The sequence below is a fragment of the Diadema antillarum genome, unplaced genomic scaffold (genome assembly GCF_040938485.1).
Source record: "Diadema antillarum isolate AM-2024a unplaced genomic scaffold, OU_Dant_1.0 scf00000160, whole genome shotgun sequence".
NCBI lineage: Eukaryota > Metazoa > Echinodermata > Echinoidea > Diadematoida > Diadematidae > Diadema > Diadema antillarum.
The window spans coordinates 700716-720072 of NW_027271049.1; the positions used below are offsets into that span (position 1 = coordinate 700716).

At 41.8% G+C, this 19357-nt stretch overlaps 1 protein-coding gene across 1 annotated transcript in view; it reads right to left on the reverse strand.

The window, feature by feature from the left end:
- Window positions 1-19122, reverse strand: part of LOC139722177 (uncharacterized) — a 93583-nt gene extending 74461 nt beyond the window's left edge. The window contains exons 1-16 of the mRNA XM_071633492.1: window positions 19077-19122; window positions 18174-18422; window positions 17101-17352; window positions 15803-16060; window positions 12540-12809; window positions 11764-12019; window positions 11267-11341; window positions 10463-10644; window positions 9781-10044; window positions 9165-9423; window positions 8477-8733; window positions 7859-8113; window positions 6995-7256; window positions 6194-6447; window positions 4369-4620; window positions 567-818 (exon numbers count right to left, since the gene is read on the reverse strand). Coding sequence (XP_071489593.1) covers window positions 567-818; window positions 4369-4620; window positions 6194-6447; window positions 6995-7256; window positions 7859-8113; window positions 8477-8733; window positions 9165-9423; window positions 9781-10044; window positions 10463-10644; window positions 11267-11341; window positions 11764-12019; window positions 12540-12809; window positions 15803-16060; window positions 17101-17352; window positions 18174-18422; window positions 19077-19122 — 3643 coding nt within the window. The remainder of the gene's footprint in view (window positions 1-566; window positions 819-4368; window positions 4621-6193; window positions 6448-6994; window positions 7257-7858; window positions 8114-8476; window positions 8734-9164; window positions 9424-9780; window positions 10045-10462; window positions 10645-11266; window positions 11342-11763; window positions 12020-12539; window positions 12810-15802; window positions 16061-17100; window positions 17353-18173; window positions 18423-19076) is intronic.
- Between the last annotated feature and the right edge of the window lie 235 nt (window positions 19123-19357).

Below are 19357 nucleotides of genomic sequence, written 5' to 3' on the forward strand. Positions count from 1 at the left end.
TGTGGAGCCACATTTCCGGAGTCTGATGTTGTTTTCTCCAGTTTCCTTCAATGAGGCAAATAAGAGTGAACATGACAACCCTATAAACTTTCAAAAAACAGTCATTGGTAGCCTCAATACTTTGAAATAAGTTGGAATATTGTGTGCTTAAGAATGCATATGCAAATATTTCAGTAACTTGAAAATCCTCTGATACCAACTCGTAGATAGTACTCTTCTGTGTGCAGAAACACACACACACACACACACATACACACACACACACACACACACACACACACACACAAAAGGTCAGTGGAAACTTCATCAACTTTAAAAGACCCTCTCAAAAGCCATGATTCTCTTAAATGGATAATATATTCCAGCATTTATTTCAGCTGGTTTCATAGGAACATTCTACATGGACAAGAAACTGTTACTCCAAAGCTAAGAACCTTTCCTTTCAGACTCAGAATTGGGGGAGGGAAATTCTCATCAGCAGAATTTGTTCAAGTTCTCTGACACAAAGTCGCATTTGATATACATTAACAGACAGAGACAAATGGTGACATATAAAAGACGTATACCAGCAACAGTGACATCAAAAGAACACACGGCCGAGTTGCCGGAACCATCAGTGAATGTGTAGCTAACAGTTGTTGTGCCAACGGGGAAAAAGTCGCCGGGGTTAGCAGTAGATGAAGAGCTGACGGAACCAGAGTTATCCGTGGCAGTGGGAACAGTCCATGTGACGGCTACACCAGAGGACCCAGATGCAATGGACACACTGATGTCCGACGGACAGTTGGAGATGACCGGTGCGGTGTTGTCGATCGTGGCTAAACACATAGAGGCAGGATAGTGAATAGCAGGGTTGTGTGCGCAGTACTGACATAAGCATGATGAGTCACAGGACAATGCATGTATTGAGAACAGCAACAACTTCTACAGTGCCTTTCAAACATTACATTGAATGAGACGAAGTAAAATGATGCGGTGCAATGCACAAGTGAGGCAACAAGAACATTTACATGACAAGAACTTTGCAAATAACAAAATGTAAACAGGAAAATTGCACATCTCAATATACATGCATGTATAACATGAGCAATATAATACTTTTTTCTTGGGGGGGGGGGCATCTGAATAATAATTGCCGAGTATGAGATGCAATCAAGCAAACAAGGAAGACAAATGAGACAATCCTCATAATGCATACAAGCACACACATACACACACACACACACACACACACACACACACATACAGTACATGAAAACAAAACAATCACAAAAAAGTTATAAATACACAGAGTTAAACATTTTGTCAACATGGAAGGGGGGGCGAGACATGAAATTACATTTAAAGGTTAGACACCGACAAAGGGTTAGCTACACATACCAGCAGAGGTTACAACAACATCAAACGAGCACGTGGCAATGTTCCCTGCCTCGTCGCTAAAAGTGTAGGTCACCGTCGTCGATGAACCCACCGCAAAAGAATCTCCCGGCGCGTGGGTCGATGACGACGTGACCGAGCCCGAGTCATCCGTCGCCGTGGGCTCGGACCATGTGACCGAGATGGTCGATATGGCGTCCGAGGGAATCTGGAGGTTGATGTCGGAGGGACAGCCCGAGATAACTGGACTCGTCGTGTCAACGCTTGCTAAAATTTCCGCAACGAACCATGACAAGCAAGAAAGAGAATAGACAGGCAAGAGAAAGGATATGAAAAGTTGGACACAAAAGTGCTTAAAGATTAGTCTGCAAAGGGCAGTGGACACAACGATTATTGATTGAACAAGTATGCACAGCATGTTTGACACACATGAGGTAGATGATCAGAAGTCACAAATTGATTAAATTACAGCAATGTTAATAGATTACATAGAATACATATATATAAACCATATAACAAATTGGACTTGCACATGACAGCATACATGTGGGTCACGGAGTAGATTACCAATAGTGTTGTGATCGTTTGCTGTACAAGAATTACAAACGAGAGAAATTAGCTACAGTACAGAATATCTGAAATGCAGAAGGAATTATGAAATTAGTTATGAGTAAACATACCAGTTGACACAATCACATTAAATGAACAAGTTGCCGTGTTGCCAGAAGCGTCAGAGAAGGTATACGTGACAGGCGTAGTGTCGAGAGTGAACGTGTCTCCGGGAATGTGAGATGCCGAGGAGGAGATAGATCCCGAGTTATCGCTCGCCGTCGGTTCCACCCACGATACGCTAACATCGGTCACACCCTCTGGAGCTGTCACTGCCACGTCCGCAGGGCAGTTTTGTATGACTGGCTCCTCAATGTCAGGTATGGCTACAGGCATACCAATTATGGATGGCAATGTTTTAGCAGCAGAAGGGTATATGAGACACATACATAATAATGAAAAACACAGGTGAGGTTGTTTTAGCAGCAGAAGGGGTAATGAAACACATAGTGACATAGAAGACAGTTTTGTTTTAGCAGGTTAACATAATGTGAAATAGACAGCAACAAAGATATGTCAATGTTTCAGTAATAAGATGCACAAAACAGAGAGCAACAAATATGGGACTGCACAATTACAAGTCTCACAATGCCCATAACATACAAGTGAAAGAGACAGTAACAGCATTAAAGAGAAGCTTTTAGTTTCTTTGATATGTGACATACCAGTCATGTCCTTTATTTGACTGCAAGTTGTTTCAGGAACAGAATCAGCAATTTGTGGATGATAGGATATGAATGGCTGAATATAGAACGGTTCACAAAGTGGTTGTGCTCCCTAATCACAAAGAATCAAAGGCTTGTGTACAAGCAATGAAGTACACATATCTAACTTGCTAATGTTGCTGCAATTGATGTTTTGATATTTGCCATTGTCATCTGATTAAGAAGTTACAATTGTGTTGTGTTTCTGCTCTTTATTCTTTAAGAAGTCAAACCTTTGAAAATTTGAAAAGTACTAAATTACTGTGATTGCACAATGAATGTGGGGAAAGTTGGTGAGTTGATGACATGTGACATACCAGAGACAATTACATCAAAGGAACACGTGGCAGTGTTTCCAGAGGCATCAGTGAAGGTGTAAAGAACGTTAGCGGTGCCAAAGTGAAAAGTGTCTCCTGGAAGGGCCGATCGAGTGACGGAGAAGTTCCCCGAGTTGTCCGTGGCCGCCGGCTCGGTCCAACTGACCGAAACCCCATCCACGCCAACCACTGCCTCCACGACGATATCGGTGGGGCACTCGGTAACGACAGGAGGGGACAGATCCGGAATAGCTGTGTGAATTATTATTCGGTTTAGTGTGGATGATGGGAGTGGTATGTGACCAAGATGCCTTCAACTGAGAGGGGTGGGCAGCAAAGGTCAAAAGACCAGCACACACTTGACATTATTGTGGATCCTATGCATAAATGATCTGCAGTGACCTTAACTTTCTGGATGCATTGAAGTAATCTGGGATAAACCTACAGGAGTTTGGAGACTTCATGAGGTTCTAGACGGTTGTGATTTACATCTTTTGCGTAAATTTACAGATTAGAAAATGAAGGAAAAAGAGCGGCAAGACACTTTTTAGGAGGCAGGGGTGCAAAAAAAAAGATGTAAAATATATATATTTTTTTTTTAAGCCTTCAAAAGTATACAAATTCTCCCTTGCAACTCTGAAGTCAGTTGGATACGATATAAATTTTTGGTGGTAGCATTGCGAATTTATTGACTTCACTAGTCATCATCAGTCGTGCATGTGGCGTTGCAGTAGCCACTTGGGGACATACTAAATAAAAACCCATAAGGAAGCTACTGCCACTTGACAGAACCTTTTGCTTGGGTAGAAAGACGGCAAATTTGGGGCATTTCAAGGTCTGGGTGAATGCATACCCTTGCCAAAGAGCGTATTCCAAACATTTATTTGGACGCAGATACAGACTCGACCAAACTGCTACAGAAATGAAACAGTACAAATGTGCTTGTACTTTCGTGACAATTCACATCTTCAGTAGATAGCAAAGTGATTTGGATGCACATACTGGTTTGGCCAAACCAGGGGTGGGGGGGGGGGGGGGGGGTTGGGAAGAGAGCTAGATATGCAAAATGCAGTGCAACTGCACTTACGTGATTATTCACAATTTCAGTAGAGATTCTTTTGGATTACACTGACCTATATGTGAGGGATATCTGTAAAATGCATGAGCAAATGTATGAAAACTTCATTCAAAGGTTATGGAAGTATCAGCCCCTTCAAAATCAAGGCATTTGCCTGACTCTTAGTGTTGAGATAGTGAAGTGGGGTCAAAATACATAAGTCTTGGGATAATCGATACATTCTTTGTCTGTGATAATATTGGCATGCAATGATGGAGAGTAGTGACAGGTGTTTCAGACATACCAGACACAACTACAGTGAAGGAACATGAAGCACTGTTGCCCGACATATCAGTGAAAGTGTACACAACGTTAGTGGAACCGAAATGAAAGGTATCCCCGGGCCGGGCCGTCTGCGTCTGGGTGAGCGTGCCAGAGTTATCTGTGGCAGTGGGGTCCGTCCAGTTCACAGGAACGTCGCTGGACCCGACCACAGCCTCGACCACGATGTCCGCCGGGCAGCCCTCAACGACAGGTGCAAATTCATCGGGTATGGCTGAGAGGTCGTGCGAATGTGAGGTTGCATTAACATGAAATAGATACTTGTACATGGACAGGAATATTTTTTTTTTTTAGTAAAAGACACACTAGTACAAGTGACAGGTACAATGACGTGAATGTGCAATTCTTGAACTTCTTATGTTTTTGAAGGATGAAATATTTGTATCAATTTGTGAATTTTCCCTCGGACAACTCGTGCAATTTTTTTTCTCTTGCATTTGACTTCATCAACAGTAAATGCTGTTCCATCAACTGGTTAACATTTCTTCATATCAAAGAGGAAAATGCATTTTCATGACAAGCTTTTGAATAACATGTATGTACCTTGTTGGTATTTTGAATTTGTCCAAAATGAAATGTAGACTAGTCAAGTTTTTCCTACAAAGTGTCAAAATATTCTTTGTTATCTATCATGTGTTTAAAGGAGATACTGGCACTTGTTTCCATTTGATTAACCTCTCAAAAGCGTAAAAAGAAAAACAAAATAAAACAAAAAATAGATAAAGATATGATCTGAAACTACTATTTCTCATTATATTTTATATTATTATTATTATTGCATGACTTTTGCATTAGTGAACCCTCTCATGGCCTCACCAGTTAAATAATGTCAGTAACTGTTCTTTCAAGTTTGCCAATAAAACATTAGTGTTCTGCTGTGCTCAAATCTTGGTTTTTACCTACTGCCAAGTGTGTGTGTGTGTGTGTATGTGTGTGTTCGCATCTGTGTGTGTATGTTAGTGGGGAAATAGGTGGGGATGGTTAGGGTTAGGTAGATGTAGTTAGGCAATGGTAGAATAATGGTTAAGGGGTCAGGCAGGAATATGATTTGTTTTGATGATATACACATATGGTTATTTTGTGCGGTACGGGGGGGGGGGAGGGGTGGTTGATAGGTTAGATAGAAAAAAAATGATGAGTTTTGTTCGGTTAAGTAAAGAATGCTTTTTTTTTAATATGTTGTAGGAACTGCTGTATTCTCAAGAGAGTGTAAGAGAATTTATATAATGAAGTGGATATTGAGCAATCTGATCAAGTTGATCAAGATTTTTTTTCCCTTTTAAGAGTTATACTTTATCTGATATATTTGTGTATATAGTGTGTGCTCTGCCAAAAAAAAAAAAGAAAAAAAAGAAGGAAGTTAAGTGAAAAAAGTGATTGAGTAGCACACATCTCTTAGTCGGTGTGTGAGTGATAAGGCACATTCGGATTGGCTTGATTAGGCTGATCAAAATAGCTTTTTCTGAGAATTATGCAGATTTTTATGTCATTTCTTTTATAAAAACAGGGTATGATTTGGTAAAAAGAATCAAATATATTGTACTGTATGTTTGAAAAATGATTTAGCAGCACAAGAAAGAAGAATGCAGCTGCTTTCTTTTTTTTTGTTGATGGACGTATTAATTTTATTGTTAATATGGATTTCACATTGAATGAAACTCAAATAAAAGAATATTACAAAAAAAAAAAAAAAAAAAGTGTGTGTGTGTGTTAGTACCAAACACAGTGACCCTCAAGCATGTGTCACTTGTGATGAGCACAAAGATTAGAAAACACAGACAACATACCAGAGACAATAACATTGAACAAGCAAGCAGCCGTGTTTCCCGAGGGGTCGGCAAAGGTGTAAATCACTTCCGTGGATCCAAACGGAAATTGATCCCCAGGGATGGCCGTTTGAGTCGAGCTCACAGACCCCGAGTCGTCAGTGGCCGTCGGCTCCGGCCACGTGACCGAAACATCACTGGAGCCGAAAATTGCTTCAACGGTGATGTCGGATGGACATCCACTGACCACGGGTGGCGTTGTATCTGTTGTTGCTGTTAGAAAACATACTCTTAAATGTTAGTACGACCGAATACCAGAGCAATGACAACAATGGCTCACAGTGAAATATGAGTTTGAGCCATCACAGTATGAATGAGCCTTCCTTTTTTGATGTATTTTAAGACTTTGTACAGCTGTAGATGTGGACAAGCATGTGAATGGATTACAAAAATGACAGCACACATAGTATATACATAGTGTGCACAAACACAAGGAAGGTGTCTAACATAACTTGCCATGGTCTTTACAAATGGTCCAAACACACACAATTGTTTAATAAAGTCACATAAATGTAAATGTATAAGATGTCGAGTCAAAGTAGTACATGTAATTAGCAGAATTAGGACATTGACATTTCTATACACAGAGACAGAGTTTAACAGTGGACACAGATGCTGTTATTGAGGTTACATGACAACTATAATGTTTTCACTCTGTAAAGAGCCTATCAAATCATGACAGTAGCTGATAACCAGCAAATATTAATCAATGAGTGATGTGAATTTTGACCACATTGGATTAGTAAACACATACCAGGCGATGTTAATACAACATCGAAAGAACATGCAGCAGTATTTCCGGCGCTGTCGCTGAACGTGTAAACGACAGTCGTGGACGAGCCAAGCGCGAATGAATCGCCGGGCTGGTGGGTTGAGGAGGACGTGACGGAGCCAGAGTCGTCCGTCGCGGTGGGCTCCGTCCAGGTGACAGAAATGGTCGTTATGGAAGCAGAAGGGATTTCAATGTTTATATCAGATGGACAGCCAGTGATGACTGGACTTGTGGTATCACTGGTTGTAGACGCTACAAAAGGAGAAAATGTGAGCTTGATGTAGACAAACTTTATGAAGGTTTTAGCCAGAGAAGTGTAGAAGAGAGTGTGAATGGAGGAGTTGGGCATTAGCTGTAAGCAGCACAAGAGGGACTGACAGAATATACAGAAGTAATAGAGAAAGACTCCTGTCTAACCAAGCTGACTGAAATATGAAACGTTTTGTGAAAGCATTATGCCCTCTAAAAGGTGACTTTGCACAATTCTACTCTTTACCACACTCTTTAGCATTGTTACATTTCCAGGTGTCATTATATAGCTCACTGAGAAATGTTTGTGTATTTCTAATTTGTACTGTGCACTGAATGTAAGCTGTAAATTACAATTTGTCAAGAGTAACAAATCAAACTGATCATTTATCAGAACTAGTCCACCAATTTTGAAAATGGGGTACGACTTTGACAGCTGGATTGGCATAAATGTCTTATCAGCTGGGTAACTGTGCATCAATTTCTTGTTAGAGACAGGATCTTGTGACAGAATAGTTCCATGCACAGGAAGAGATAAACAAAGGAGCACAGACAGGTAAGCAAGATGAAGTCAAGATGTATGATACACATACAGACAAACATACCAGAGACTACAACACTGAACGAACAGGCTGCCGAGTTTCCTGATGGATCTGAAAATGTGTACGTCACTTCTGTGGACCCCAGAGGGAAAATGTCTCCAGGAATGGCTGTCTGAGTCAGGCTCACTGAGCCAGAGTCGTCTGTGGCCGTCGGTTCGACCCACGTGACTGAAACGTCACTGGCTCCATTCGCTGCTTCGATAGCTATCCCAGACGGACACCCGTCAATCACTGGGGGTGTGGTATCCAATGGAGTGGCTGTGTTTCATGACACAGAAAGACACACATACGCATACAAGACATGATTTGATAGATGGGACAGACAGAAATTTCACAGATGGACAATGAATGATAGGAAATGGCACATAAGAAAACTCGAGTAAGAACAGGAATGTTCAACTGTTAGAAGTACATGCACTATAACGAACAATACTAACAATAACAACACACATGCATGAAAGCAAAACTTGACAGTATAGTAACATGGTTTATTCGGGGCAGAGAAAAGCCAAGCAAAAGCATATATTACACATCAAAGGGTCTGATTTGATTAGCATTCAAGGAGGGGTTAAAAATTTGGGGCTTTCTTTCTCTTCAAGAAAGCTGTTCAGAAAGACATACCAGAAGAAATAATCACATCAAAGGCACATATAGCCGTGTTTCCAGCTTCATCACTGAATGTGTAGGTCACAGTTGTCTGAGATCCCACATCAAAGATGTCACCCGGCTGGTGCGTCGATGTGGACGAGACAAAACCAGAGTCGTCCGTGGCCGTGGGCTCCGTCCACGACACCGAGACGGACGAGAGGAAATCGGAGGGGAGATCAAGGTTTATGTCTGACGGACATCCTGTGATGACTGGACTTATTGTGTCACCACTGGCCACTTCAGAGGGAAGGAAGGCAAGGGGGAAATGAGATGTAAATGACTACTATTAAACAGGAGTCACTAAATCACTACTATCAATAAGTGACGCCATCCCACAGCACATTGGCAGGTGTAGGATTTGACTTTAACTTTGAAAGAAATTCTACATTGACTGCTCTGATCATTGTAGCCATTGTACAAGATGTTAGTTCAGGGATATTCCACATCTTGGTTGGTAATTTGTGGCCAAATGAAGTTTATCGTAATTGACTCACAATTGTGAGGTACTTCAAGTGACTAGACCCTGATCACAAAGTGCAAAGTGCAAAGGGGTTCATAGACCTTTCAAAGTGCACAGCATGGTACAATTACAAATGCTCATCACACATGCACAAGAAGGAAATATAAGACGAAAAGAGAACAGATGAAAGGAAAGGAACACATACCAGACACTACAACACTGAATGAGCAGGTGGCCGAATTTCCCGATGGATCTGAAAACGTGTACGTCACTTCTGTGGACCCCAGAGGGAAAGAGTCTCCAGGAATGGCTGTCTGAGTCAGGCTCACTGAGCCAGAGTCGTCCGTGGCCGTTGGCTCGATCCATGTGACTGAAACATCACTGGCTCCATCTGCTGCTTCGATCGCTATGTCAGACGGACACCCGTCAATCACTGGGGGTGTGGTATCCAATGGAGTGGCTGTGTTTCGTAACACAGAAAAACACACGCATGCACACAAGACATGGATCAATAGATGCGACACACAAGTATTTCACAGATGAATGGTTGAGGACACAGGATATCAAGAAAATTTGATGTAGAATAGAAATGTTCAGTTGTTAGAGGCACATGCATTATAAGAAACAATACTAAGGGAACACACATGCATGACAGCAACATTTGACAGTCGGTACAAAAACATGTTTTTTTAGGGGCAGGGACGAGATTGGCAAAACCACATGTCACTCATAAAGGGGTCTGAATTGACCAGCACTGAAAGAGAAGTATGAAATCAGGTTTTCTTTCTCTTCATGAAAGTTGTTCAGAAAGACATACCAGAAGAAACAATCACATCAAAGGCACATATAGCTGTGTTTCCAGCACTGTCGCTGAATGTATAGACCACAGTTGTCTGAGATCCGACATCAAAGATGTCACCCGGCTGGTGTGTCGATGTGGACGAGACAAAACCAGAGTCGTCTGTGGCCGTGGGCTCCGTCCATGACACCGAGACGGATGAGAGGAAATCGGAGGGGAGATCAAGGTTTATGTCGGACGGACATCCTGTGATGACCGGACTTATTGTATCACCACTGGCCACTTCAGAGGGAAGGAAGGCAAGGGGGAAATGAGATGTAAATGACTACTAACAGGAGTCACTAAATCACTTCTATTCCTAAGTGACACCATCCCACAGCACATTGGCAAGTGTAGCATTTGACTTTAACTTTGAAAGAAATTCTACATTGACTGCTCTGATCATTGTAGCCATTGTACAAGATGTTAGTTCAGGGATATTCCACATCTCGGTTGGTAATTTGTGGCCAAATGAAGTTTATCGTAATTGACTCACAACTGTGAGGTACTTCAAGTGACTAGACCCTGATCACAAAGTGCAAAGTGCAAAGGGGTTCAAAGACTGTTCAAAGTGCACAGCATGGTACAATTACAAAGGCTTATCACACATGCACAAGAAGGAAATATAAGATGAAAAGAAAACAGATGAAAGGAAAGGAACACATACCAGACACTACAACACTGAACGAACAGGTGGCCGAGTTTCCCGATGGATCTGAAAATGTGTACGTCACTTCTGTGGACCCCAGAGGGAAAATGTCTCCAGGGATGGCCGTCTGAGTCAGGCTCACTGAGCCAGAGTCGTCCGTGGCCGTTGGCTCGATCCATGTGACTGAAACATCACTGGCTCCATTCACTGCTTCAATTGCTATCCCAGACGGACACCCATCAATCACTGGGGGTGTGGTATCCAATGGAGTGGCTGTGTTTCATAGCACACAAAGTAATACATACACTCAAGACATGAATCAATAGATGGGACACATAGAAATTTCACAGATGGATGGTTAATGACAGAACACAGTATATCAAGAAAACTTGACTTAGAACAGAAATGTTCAGTTGTTAGAAGCACATGCATTATAACAAACAATACTTGGGGGACACACATGCATGACAGCAACATTTGACAGTCGGTACAAAAACATGGTTTATTAAGGGCAGGGACGAGATTGGCAATTTAAACATATCACACATGAAGGGGTCTGAATTGATAAGCACTGAAAGAGGAGTAAGAATTCAGGTTTTCTTTCTCTTCATGAAAAGTGTTCAGAAAGACATACCAGAAGAAACAATCACATCAAAGGAACATATAGCTGTGTTTCCAGCACTGTCGCTGAATGTGTAGGTCACAGTTGTCTGAGATCCGACATCAAAGATGTCACCCGGCTGGTGCGTCGATGTGGACGAGACAAAACCAGAGTCGTCTGTGGCCGTGGGCTCCGTCCACGACACCGAGACGGACGAGAGGAAATCGGAGGGGAGATCAAGGTTTATGTCTGATGGACATCCTGTGATGACCGGACTTATTGTGTCACCACTGGCCACTTCAGAGGGAAGGAAGGCAAGGGGGAAATGAGATGTAAATGACTACTAACAGGAGTCACTAAATCACATCTATTGCTAAGTGACGCCATCCCACAGCACATTGGCAGGTGTAGGATTTGACTTTAACTTTGAAAGAAATTCTACATTGACTGCTCTGATCATTGTAGCCTTTGTACAAGATATTCCACATATTCCACATCTCGGTTGGTAATTTGTGGCCAAATGAAGTTTATCGTAATTGACTCACAACTGTGAGGTACTTCAAGTGACTAGACCCTGATCACAAAGTGCAAAGCGCAAAGGGGTTCAAAGACCTTTCAAAGTGCACAGCATGGTACAATTACAAATGCTTATCACACATGCACAAGAAGGAAATATAAGATGAAAAGAAAATAGATGAAAGGAAAGGAACACATACCAGACACTACAACACTGAATGAGCAGGTGGCTGAATTTCCCGATGGATCTGAAAATGTGTACGTCACTTCTGTGGACCCCAGAGGGAAAATGTCTCCAGGAATGGCCGTCTGAGTCAGGCTCACTGAGCCAGAGTCGTCCGTGGCCGTTGGCTCGATCCATGTGACTGAAACATCACTGGCTCCATTCACTGCTTCAATCGCTATGTTGGACGGACACCCATCAATCACTGGGGGTGTGGTGTCTAATGTAGCTGCAGGAACAGGCAGTCAGATGTTTGAACAGAAATAAACACACAATGATATGGAACACTCACACAAAAAATACTAGTACAACACAAGGTGAGAAGAAAAACACACGGAACATGATGGGAAAAGTGAAGTAGTTAGATGGTATTGTATCCTGTACCACAAAAACATGTTGATTTTTCAAGAGAGGATTTACAGGAAATATTATATTTGTCAGATAAAGCCATAGTCTCATTTCAGCACATGAATAGGAAGATAGATGGGCACTCAAGAGTACCGAGTTATTGTCTGAGAGCATGTCACATACAACTCTTTCTCATTGTGTTAGGAGTCGAGTTGTAACTAATTCTAATAATTGGTTAAGAGTTAGGTTAGGAATGTTATCAGCTTCATCAATCAAAATGTAACAATTGTCTGGTACAAGGTTCAAAAGAGTGAAGATTTGAATACAAGACAGGTGTGGAATAACAATCACATTTCTTGAAGCAACGTGCTGGTCAGGAGAGGAAAAGAAAGATCCCATACCAGCAGAGGTAATGACGACATCAAAGGAACATGTGGCCGTATTTCCAGCATCATCACTGAATGTGTAACTGACAGTCGTCGAAGTCCCTACGTCGAAGGAGTCACCTGGCTGGTGAGTTGACACGGAACTCACCGAACCGGAGTCGTCAGTTGCCGTTGGCTCCGTCCACGAAATCGAGACGGACGTGAGGGCAATAGAAGGGATTTCTAGGTTTATGTCGGCGGGGCATCCCGTGATTACTGGCGGGGTCGTGTCCCCATCCGACGATGCTTGAAAGAGGAAGGAATGTGGGTACACGAGAAAGGCACATGGAGAAGACAGATGAGGCTAATCGTGGATGAAAGAAGCTCATGCAAGTTTGCTGTGTGAAGAGTATAAGGAGATAGCTGCATGCATCTGGGGGTCCCTGAATGGATCAAATGATGAACAGGGACTAGCAAGAAAAGCTCGGTATTTGCAAGTGGGTTGCTTGTTAAGTTGTGTTAAGTTGTTTACATCTGAGATCACTTGTGGAAAGAGTATTAAGTTAGCTCAATACAATTCAAACCACAGGAAATTGGGGTAAATCACACGGAAATATTCATCATTGGTTGCACAGGTTTAGTCACTTCAACAAGATTTTAAAACAGACTTAAACAATGACAGGACAGAATTACTTCACTTGGACAATTACATCGATATGATAAGACGGAATTACTTCACTTGGATAAGTACATTGATATGACAGAATTACTGAACTTGGACAAGCACATTGACAGGACAGAATTACTTAACTTGGACAAGTACACTGACATGACAGAATTACTTAATTTGGAAAAGTACATTGACAGGACAGAATTACTCGACTTGGACAAGCACATATGACAAAACGCTGCAAGTGATAGTATATAACCAGACAATTTCCCGCAGGGAATGCAACAAAATCCATCAACCCACGTCACCACTTCCCACTCAAAAGGGGGGCGCCATTTGCTCCATTTTCCCCAACAACATACCACTGACGGTGACATCAAATGAGCAGACAGCTGAATTTCCAGATGGATCAGAAAACGTGTAGCTGACAGTCGTTGTGCCAACAGGGAAGAAATCGCCGGGGTTAGCAGTAGACGCAGAGCTGACAGAACCAGAGTTATCCGTGGCTGTGGGAACAGTCCAGGTGACGGCTACACCAGAGGACCCAGATGAAATGGCCACACTGATGTCCGACGGACAGTTGGAGATGACCGGTGCGGTGGTGTCACTTGAGGCTGTAATGAATAATTGAAATAAGAATAATTTGATACTAATATAAAGTGCAAAAACCGAGTTCTTAAGTTTATGACAATCATCTCAAATAGCTTTACTTGAGATACCATGCTTAGCACTAACGAAAGCCTTATTGTGCCATTATACCGTAACTTGACATTGATCAATGTCACACAGAGTTTATGAAGTTTCCCTCCTTTTACTGCAATGGAATCTTCTGCTGCAAAGGCCTAAACATACATCTTAAGCCTTAAAATGAATTGAGAAGACAACCTCTGGAGACAAGACTTGTGGATTTTCTGTAAACCTTTGGTCACAACCTCTGAAGAATTTTTTGCCACTCTTAAATGAGACCCATGCTCTAGTACTAGATTCCTCTTTGTAGTCAGAAAGTTCTAAATCTTGCAGAGGGTGGATTTAAACAGTCATCACAGCTTGAAAATGGCAACTGGACTAACTCACAGAGAACATTTGGACACATAAACAATGTGAAATGGGATGAATTTGCAAAACTCAAACAGTACGGAGGGGGAAATGTCAAATCCATGAATTATTGGTATACTACATTGCATTTGGCAGGTTTTTTTACAAGAAAACTAAAAAATCAACATTGCAAGGAGATGAGGTTTCACTGTGCACCACTGACATAGCACGAAAGCAAACTTTGGATATTTCTGAAGTCTGACCGCTCTTAGAAATGTCAGACTATGCTCCATGCAAAGACAATGCATTTGTTTGGGTGCAAATCAATATGGAGCTGATGCTCTCATATTTTGTGTAAAAAGTCTCAGTTATACACTTGATACAAGTTGTCAATTCTTTCACAAGTGCCGAGATTTCAGGGGTTGTATGTGAAGACAGGTAGAACCAACAGTTCAACCTACTTTTTGTAACCTCTCAATTTTGGTTTCATTTTTTTTCTCTGGGCAAGTAAAAGTGACACATCTTCCACAGCAGCCTAGCTAGGCTGAATAGTAGTAGCGATATTAGCCAAGCATAGCCCATTGTACAAGATATGACAGACAAAGGTGTGTAAATCAAGGGTTTATATCAGTTAAGTCAGGAGGTCAAAGGTCACCAACACCATTAGATAATATAAAGAATATCTCATAGCTCTCTCTCTCTGACACACACACATTCCTATCCAATATCAAAGACAAGAAAAAAACATCAACTTACTCAATACAGTGACAGTGAATGAGCACACTGCAGAATTCCCTGACCCATCTGTAAAGGTGTATGTGACTGTAGTCACTCCCGTCGAGAACGACTGGCCGGGAACGCTGGTGCTGGATGAGCTGACTGCTCCCGAGTCGTCGGTGGCCGTTGGCTCGGTCCATGTGACAATGGTGCTTGTCTGACCGAAGGCCGTAGTAGCGGTGATGTCAGCTGGACAATTGCTGATGACAGGTGCGGTGGTATCACCAAGAGCTGTGACAGACCAACAGAGACTGGTCACTCAAACTTTGACCTTTTCAATGACATGAAACATTCACTGTGACAAGAAGATCTGTGGGTAACCTTTACACACCAGCCTCAACCCTTCCTTATAAATGAAGACCACAACAAGAATTCCAGCCTTTCAAGAAATTCATAGTTGCACTGCAGGTATTTCATGTGACCTTTAAGTTTGCCTTTTATTCTAAAAGACAACTACACATTGGAATTTAATGTCAAGTTTGATTGTTAAACACAAAATGTTGATGTCACATTAAATATTCATACCTTGGATTCCAGGTGGTTGTAATAAAACTGCATTGTGATTGTGCTGCTAATCATAGACTTGTGAATTTCTAGCATCAATTATACAATTAGGTTATCGTGCTTGAAGAGTTTATGATAACTTCTATGGTATGTAAAGGAGTATCTCCACAACATCTTGCAAAACTTGGAAGTTCAGTCAAATTTTCTCTTCTGCTTTTCACAGAATTAATTTTTTTTAAAAAGTGGGGATAGGCTGAAATCTCATGGAATTATGACTAGGAATCTACCCTACCCGACTAAAAGAAGTCTTTACCTGTAACAGTTGCTGTAAAACTGCAGTCTGCACGGTTACCAGAGGGGTCATAAAACTGGTAGCTGATGGTGTTGGTGGTACCAGCAGCGTAAAACTGGGAGTTCGATGATGGGCCAGAGAGCTGGTTGACAACGCCCGAGTCATCAACAACCACTGGCACATCCCAAGTGACGAGAACAAAGTTCTGTCCACCGTTTGCGCGGACGATGTCAGATGGGCAGAATGTCACAATGGGAACAGTGGTATCGGGAGTCCCAACTACGGAGAGCAACAATACAAAAATATGGAACTGAAATTTTATGCAGTACATAACTGACTTAGAGAGTAACAAAAACCTTACACTTCATTTAATCTAAAAGGGAGAAATATATTCATTCAAGCCAATGTGGACAAAAGAAAAGGCTTAATGAACCTCCTTCACTTTATCTTAACATGATATGTTAGTATAGAACAAAAAATGTCTATTCGGTTTTCATCATGTGCAAAGTAGAATAAAAAATTAATATTTAGTGATATGATTTTCTGACATTAACAGCTGCATTACTTTTTTTATTCAACCGTGACTGGGTGATGTACAATAAAAAAAAAACAGCCTGAAAGTTAGCCCCAATAATCCATTTCACCACTTTTGCAGATTGCTAAAGACAATGAAATAAATTCTGACTTGAAGTGGGACTAATTTAGCTAAGACACAAATTTGTGGAATAACACTGAAAGCAAACCAAGTGAAATGTCACTGCATAAAGCCTGAGTGTACTCCCCCATTTCCTACTTCTTAAGGTTCATGGCCTAAAACTGAATCAGCTTCACTTTGCCACAACAGGAAGTGCATATACATTTGTATCGTCCCTTAACCTCGTACTGTGCTTTGTTCGCCAATAAGGCACAAATGTCTGGTAACCAACTGTCAGTGAATAGATTACCTTTCCCCTCTGTCTAATCCCTATTGTGTCAGCATGGCCTTCCTGTTGGACTGAAAAGACTTGTTTCACCTGATTGGGTTTGTTAATCTACACCTTGGCCAAGTTTGGTTGAATTACTAAATGCAAGAACAAAAAAAAAAAAAAAAAAAAAAAAAAAATTGGCAAGTAAAGCTAAGGGCCTAAGAGGGTTGGAACTCTGTTTGAATGATTACATCATGGCATTTACAGAACTTGTCAGAAATAACAACGTTGAAGTTGGCTGGCTAAAAAAAAAAAGACAGCCACTAACAAGTATGTCCAGACTTTACAGAATATTAACTTTGTTTGCTTTCAAAAATAGCAATATTATTCTAGAGGGCAGCCTGCAGAACTTACCAGCCACTGTCACAGCAAAGGAGCATGTTGCCTCGTTGCCGGACGGATCCTCAAAGGTGTAGGTGACCGTAAACGTGCCGACGGGCAGACTGGTCAGGGGCGAGAGGTTTGCGGTGAACTGGGTCACGCCTGTGTCATCTGTCGCTGTTGGTGCCGTCCACGTCGGCGTTCCCGTCGAGCCACTCGTCGGGACAAAGATGGTGAAATCTGCTGGGCAGTTGCTTATTACAGGTGCTGTGGCATCTCCCACCACTTCAGGAAATATGGTGCATCACAGGGGAAAGGCAAAAGGGGAAAGAATTTAAAATCACCGAGGCAGCCAGAGTGAAATTTAAAAACTGCCCATAACAAAAATGGACACATTTTATGAACAGAACAAGAATGCTGAACTGGCTTATAAAGTGCACTCCCATTCTTATGAACACTGTTATTATGACACTTTCTTGAAACAAGATAAACATTCAGGTCCCCACATCACTATCTATATGTCTTTCAATACTTTCTTTTGATAAAACCAAAGAAAATTGTTGGTCCTGAGGACTTCGTTATATGGGAAATTGCAACAACAACAACAACAAAAAAAAGTGGAAATTGCTTATGATACCAAATAAAAGCTCTGGCATTAACCAAATTCAACAAAAAGGTAAAGATATTACCTGAATGATTCAGTACATTTTGAACTATCATTCACAGCCATGTTCTATCTTTAATCATCTTGTCTGTCTACACTGGTCCAAAAATTGCATTGTAAAACTTCTAAAACTGGAGCTACCTAAAACTCATGCAACATGAAAGATTTTTCACCCTATTAGCACCTTCAATGATGCGGTATAAGAGAGTGAAGGTAATTACCAGGCCCTACATATTTACTGTGAACCAAGGAAAAGGGAGCTTCGGCTTCATCATGTATGGTTCTTTTCACTTCCTTTTGGACTTTTGGCAAGGTAGGTTTGACAGCGTAAAAGTTTTACCCTAATGCTAACACCAGAAATGTGAAAGGTTCATAAAATTCTCTCGAGATTTGGTTAAACAGATGCTACTCCAGAGGTAAAAATATGGGGAGGGGAACTCACATCCAACTCTGACAACAAAGTTGCAGATGTTGACATTGTTGACAGAGTCCCTGAAGACGTAGGTGACACCGGTGAAACCAATTTCAAAGGAATCTCCCGGGGTGTGGGACTGGATGACCGACACGGCCAGTCCAGTGTTGTCAGTGGCCGTTGGCTCAATCCATGTCGCCGTCGTGGTGTCCCCAAGGTTGTTCACCAGCAAGCTGATGTCCGCCGGGCAGTTGGACACAACGGGGGCCGTCGAATCGACTGGATCAGGAACAAAACATGAAGAACAAATTAGTACCACTGGGCACAAAGAGCATTGCAACATTCTTTATATTTGTTTCAGATGCTTGTTGTACAACCATTTCCTCCTCACATGCAAACAGTGACAAATGAAGTATTTAATGAAGTCTTGCTCTGTGCAAGGAGGTGCACCACCCTGCTGTTTGTGTGCCCATGTACGTCTTTTGAGGGGGTGCCTGTTACTGCATAGATCAGTTTGTGTGTTTTTAACAGATTTCTGCTGATACATTAAGACCCATCTACGTTTAATTCATGCATATATTAGCCCTTTCTCTCGCGAGTGCACGGTGGACAATGACATTTGCTGTTGTACCACTTGCTTTGCTCTATAACGCCCATACTATGCCCTATCATGTGGTTTCCTGCATCAAGCTCTTTGTTCTATGTTTGCATGATCAGTTCAGTAACTTCCGACTTAAAAAAAAGCGCAAGTTTTGTTTTTCATTGTCATCCAGACTCTGAAGTTCTTTTCTTGTGTATTTCATAGCCCTAGATTTTATTGGGGATTAACATCTATGGGGCTTTCACTACGAATTCAGCACAGTAAATCTACAAGTGGCTCTACTAGTAATCCTCCTCCAATATAAAAGTTCAAGCATTGTTGAAATGACAGGCCTGTGGTCACAACAACCTTAATCCCATTGACAGAAGCAGTGGGCATCACCTCCCCCTCTTCACCTATTCAATGGCTGGAAAGAATGGGTGGTCTGTCCCTAGATTCTAGGGGGAAAATATCCCTGTCCTCATTTTAACATCTGTGGCACTCTCAGCCCCCTGACAGATGAGTGCCTTATCCCTTGAGGACAGACTGATATTGCTACATTTACCATAGACACCTGCTCGAGTATACTCAGGACCCGTCCTCAACAGGTTAATACTAGACTTCACTCATCTGA